General features: G+C 56.0%; 1 protein-coding gene across 1 annotated transcript; it reads right to left on the bottom strand.

Annotated features, from left to right (window-relative positions):
- Positions 1 to 876: 876 nt before the first annotated feature.
- On the bottom strand, positions 877 to 3,336 carry LOC142441314 (cystatin-B-like). The gene is made up of 3 exons (XM_075543346.1): positions 3,271 to 3,336; positions 1,369 to 1,470; positions 877 to 1,005 (listed from the first exon to the last, which is right to left on the bottom strand). The coding sequence occupies exons 1-3, from the start codon at positions 3,334 to 3,336 to the stop codon at positions 877 to 879; spliced, it is 297 nt and encodes a 98-aa protein (XP_075399461.1).
- Positions 3,337 to 4,593: the final 1,257 nt, after the last annotated feature.

Here is a 4,593-nt window from a genome sequence, read left to right as displayed (position 1 = left end):
TCCTGTCTGCAAAGAGGCCCTGCTGGGATAGCCAGTGGCAGCACAGTCCCTGGGCCAGTGTCCAAATGGAGCGGACTTTAGTCAAGCAGATATGCGAACACATATGGGCAGGGGTTAGGACACAGTGGAAGGTCAGGTGGACCCCAGGTTAGCTGAGGGCAGGGGATGGATGCCTGTGCTGGGTGGTTACTTAGCAGACCCCAAAGGCAAGTCTCTGAGAAGAGGGGGATACTTTCTAAGAGCACTGAGGTGTTCTTCCCTGCAGGGAGGGGCTGGGCACAGCCACACTGACTCCTGGGCAGCAGAGAGCAGGGGGTGGATCTGTCATTGGTCATCCCCAGCCCATGCAAGGTGGGGAAGGAAAGAGTCAGTTCTGGAGAGGAAGGAAGAGAGCTTGTCTCTCTGTCTCCGCCCTGTCTTCACAAGCCTCACCTGAGACACCACCAGCACCCCGGCTCGGTCTGACCCCTGTCCTGGAGCCCAGAGGGGACAGGTCTGTGTAACCAAGTACATGCACATGGTCTCATGTGGCCAGTCCTCCTGGTCAGCTGCTTGACTGCGTTCTGCTGCTACTGACCAGCCGAGGGGGCACAGAGCTCCCAGCAACTATCGCACATGATGGTGACAGTCAGGGATGAAGAGAGACACACACAATGAAGTTTCAGACTTTAGAAAATAGATTTCATGAGAATGCTTGGCCTTCATGGGAACTAAGGTTAGAGTTATGGATTCACAATCATTAATTAGGGGACAATGAACAAGACAGAGCGGCATGGCATGGGCATGAATATTTTCTGGTCCCAGGTTCCCACTCAGCCGACAGAACCATCTTCTTGTGTGGGTCACATGGATCCAGGGCCCTCAAACAGCCAGGGATTAAAAGCATGTCAGCTCATCATCCTTGGTCTTGTTGGTCTGGTATTTGGACAAGGTAAGAGGCTTCTTCTCGTGAGGGAGGCTCTCAATTACACACAGGTGTATGTAGTGTTCATCGCCCACGTGGACCTGCAGGGAGAGAGTTGTCTGAGGAGCCTGACACAGCTTAGGTCAGTGTTCCTCCTGCAGGGGAGGCACTTGAGCAAGTGAGCGAAGGAAGGAGGGAAGGCCAGTCTATTCAGTCCCACAACTACCTGTCCTTATGACAGCTCCCACCGCTGTCCTCCAGGCACGGAAGACCACACACAGGTGACCATAGCCTGGCTGACTCAGCTCTTCACCTGTTTTAGCACCTCCCCTGGCTCCCACACCTCTGAGAGCAGCTCCAAAACCCCTTCCTCCCACGCCCGTGAGGACCACCCCCATCCTGCAGCCCCAGCTCTCAGAGCTGCTCTCCTGTGAGACCCCTTCTCCCTGGGAAGGAGACTCCACCTTGATGAAGTAGATCATCCCGGCGACCACCTGATACGTGTACTCCACCGCCGTAAACTCCGGGAACTTCTTGTGTTCTTTCTCTTCCACCTCGCACCTTACCTGGGCAAGGGGAACAGAATAAAACAAAAATCATGTGACCTCCCCTCTGCCGGGGAAATCACGCACCCGGAGAGCTCCTGTCTCATGTTGAATCTTATAAGCCGAACTCTGAATGCCAAACCCAGGACATGTTTTCTCCTATAAGACTGCCCTTTATAACAGAGGCGAGGTAGAATACGGTTAGTGCTGATGATGAAATCGTGCACAGAGGCACACACACTCATACACGGATTCACTTGTCATTCACTCTACCAAGGGTTTGTGAGCGTCAGACTGACTGCAGACAGTTCAATTTTAAGTCAGCCATGGTGACATCGAACCAGCTTTGGTTCATGGACCATACTGGTCACCCCTGTGGTTCCCATGCAAGCTGCAGCTGGAACCCGAGGTCCCAGAGGGCACTGGAAGGTGAACTCCTGTTGCACTGGACGGACCCTCTGGTCTCCAGGTTACTGTATTGAGACTGATGCCAGCATCATTCCTCAGTACACCCAACTGATCCCAGGGGTGACCTGAGAAAAGGCCGTCCACACACCCTAGTGACCTGTAGTGTGCAGGGGCAGGGCTGGGCCTGCGGGGCGCCCACACACTGACACAGAGGAAAGATACCTAGGACAGGTGAGGGCTGCCCACACGCTGGCACGGGGTCTGGGGATGAGGGATTGCTTCTCTGCCCCGTTTCAAGAGGAGAGGCAAGAGCAGTGACCATCCGAGCTCCGGGTGAGGAAGCAGACAGACTGGAGAGTGGACCCTCTAAGAGACAGGAGGGGGCTCGCCGCAGGTGAGGGCTCCAGTAGAGCAGAGGGGAGTGAGAGGAGGCAGGCGGGGCCTGTGAGGAAGCTGTGAACTAGCAGGTGCAGGGAGGACTAGCCCTATTAGAGAGGCTGGTGGGTGGGGTGAGGGAATGAGGAAGACTTTTGTAGGTGTGGCTCCTATAGGCCAAAATGTGTGTCCTGGAAAAATTCCTCCTCTCCATAGGGCCCAGGGCTCTGAGTCACTGCCCTTTCCTGCCAGGTTAAAAGCCCTGAAGCAATGCAGGTGGGGCGACCACAGGCCCTGGCAGGGGTGGGTGGGTGGGTGGTGTTTCTGACAAGCAGCACAGGGAGGAGAATTAAAGGAGGCAGTCAGCTTTCCTACTTTTCCTGGAGAGCCCTGACTGCTCCCTGTGTTTCTGGGCGGACTGAGCAGTAGGGGAGAGGAGGTTCTGAGAACCCATCACCACAAGCCCATGGAAGGGATTGAAGGAAAGTACTCAGTGCTTTACAGCACTGAGCCATTGAACCCTCACAAAGTCCCCATGCTGTTGGGGCAAAGACACCCCTGTCCCTGGGGAGGAAACAGGCGGGGGGCAAGCAAGGGGCATCTGCAGGGCTGAGCCAGGCCCTGCACTCACTCGGGACTCCCGCTGAGTTTTCTCATCCCTCTGTGCAAATGCCTGAGCCCCTTCCCTTCCATTTCCCTGTTCTCCCCAAACAGCTCAGAGAAGTTAACCTGGACCATCAGGCCTATGACGCCCCTGCTGTCTGTAGCTCTGCCCTGTTCTCCATGGGCCCGAGAGTCCAAGGAGCCTTTTCAGAACATCACCGCAGTTCCCTGGGCGCACAGCAAGCAGTGCTCACACTGGAGCTCCTGGGGGAGGTTGGAGCTGTTCCTGGACACTTTCTGTCGTTCTGCCTTAGGGGGGCTCCTGTGCCCCCGACTGTAGGAATAGACAGTAGATAGACGCACTGCTCGCCATCTCCCCTCTGCTGTCAGTGTACCCTGCCAGGGAGGGAAGAGGGGCCCAGCACCCAGCCTCACCTTGTTCGCAATCTCTTGGATCTCTGGGGTGGCGGGCTTGGTCTCTGAGGGTCCTCCTAAACTCATCTTGGCAGCGAGACTGGGGAAGCCTGGCGTGGAGCAGAGAAATCCAGTGGACACAGGGTGACAGAGAAGGATGACTCCGATGCCACCTGGGGGTCCTAAATAGGCACCATGGTCACGTGACACCCCAACAGGCCTCTTCTTGTTACAGGACACCTGGGTGTGGCCACAGTGCAGGGTGGTGACTGCAGGGACCCTGAGGGCATTCTGTTGCCTATCAAAATTGGGGCACAAGACGGGCGCAGGAAAATGGCATGGGTGGTGGTCCCCTCTCTGTGCGTTCCCTGGACAAAGGCTCTGCTATTAGGCTAGGAGCACCCCCACCCCCTCGCTTAGGGTGGGTGTCCACAACCCTGAGCTGCAGCCCCCTCCCCAGAGGGAAGCAGGGCCCCAGGGTTGGGTGTGCTTCCTGAATACGGGGTCCAGCCCTGTTTCACTCCTGACCCTGATCTCAGTGGGTGCCAGGGATGGCGGCAAGCCCTGGAGCACCAGGATGTTTGAGGGATAAGTATCTGAGAGGGGCCGAAGGCAGGCACAGCCTGGAGAAACTGGGGAGGGGCTGCTTCTCCTGTCTGCCTGTACCCGGAGACCTGAAGCATCTCCCCATCTTCGGCCCTATGTCTGCAAGGTCTCACCATGGCCGCTTTACTTAGCTCCAACAGCTGTCCTATCAGGGGACTGGCACATGGAGACAGAACACAGCCAAGGCTGAGTGGATGGACACCAGGCCCAGAGGGTCCAGTGAGGGTTAGCTGATGGCTGAGCTTGGGCTTGAGTCAGGTCACGATATCCCTGATTCAGGCAGGATTTGGATCAAAGTTTTGATGAGTAAATTTGGCTACTAGGAGAAGAGATGCCCCTTGGATTGGTTTGGAGGCCAGGATACTGCCAGTGCTGACCATCTTTCAGAACGTTCCTAACACTGGCTCATCACCACCACATCCCCTCCAGGGAGGCCTGGCCCCTGCATCACTGGTTTCTGCCTCTTAGCCAGGCAGGACCGTGTGTCCCTCAGAACAGAGCAGAGGGAGCCTAGAAACAGGTGGTCATGAACTGACCTGGCACTTCAGGTAGGTTTAGCGTCTCAGGGCAGGGCTCAAGCGACTACTGCCTGATGGACAGATGTGACCCTAGACAAATTGCAAGGTGCTTTAAGAAAACAAGAGAAATACAAGGCTTTGGAAGAAGAGAAAGTGTTAGGTTTCTGCAGCGGGTTGTACCTCTGTTCTTTGCTTGGCACACTGAAGGTACTCACGCAGA

This window comes from Tenrec ecaudatus, chromosome 2 (assembly GCF_050624435.1).
Source record: "Tenrec ecaudatus isolate mTenEca1 chromosome 2, mTenEca1.hap1, whole genome shotgun sequence".
NCBI classification, from domain to species: Eukaryota; Metazoa; Chordata; class Mammalia; order Afrosoricida; family Tenrecidae; genus Tenrec; species Tenrec ecaudatus.
This window is presented reverse-complemented; position numbering and strand designations above follow the sequence as displayed.

Bases quoted from the DNA above. Each gene is read 5' to 3' on its own strand.
- LOC142441314 (XM_075543346.1), bottom strand. From the start codon at position 3,336: ATGAGTTTAGGAGGACCCTCAGAGACCAAGCCCGCCACCCCAGAGATC. The intron at 1,471-3,270 runs GTGAGGCTGGGT...CCCCTTGCCCAG, and splicing joins TCCAAGAGATTGCGAACAAG to GTAAGGTGCGAGGTGGAAGA. The intron at 1,006-1,368 runs GTGGAGTCTCCT...CTCTCCCTGCAG, and splicing joins GGATGATCTACTTCATCAAG to GTCCACGTGGGCGATGAACA.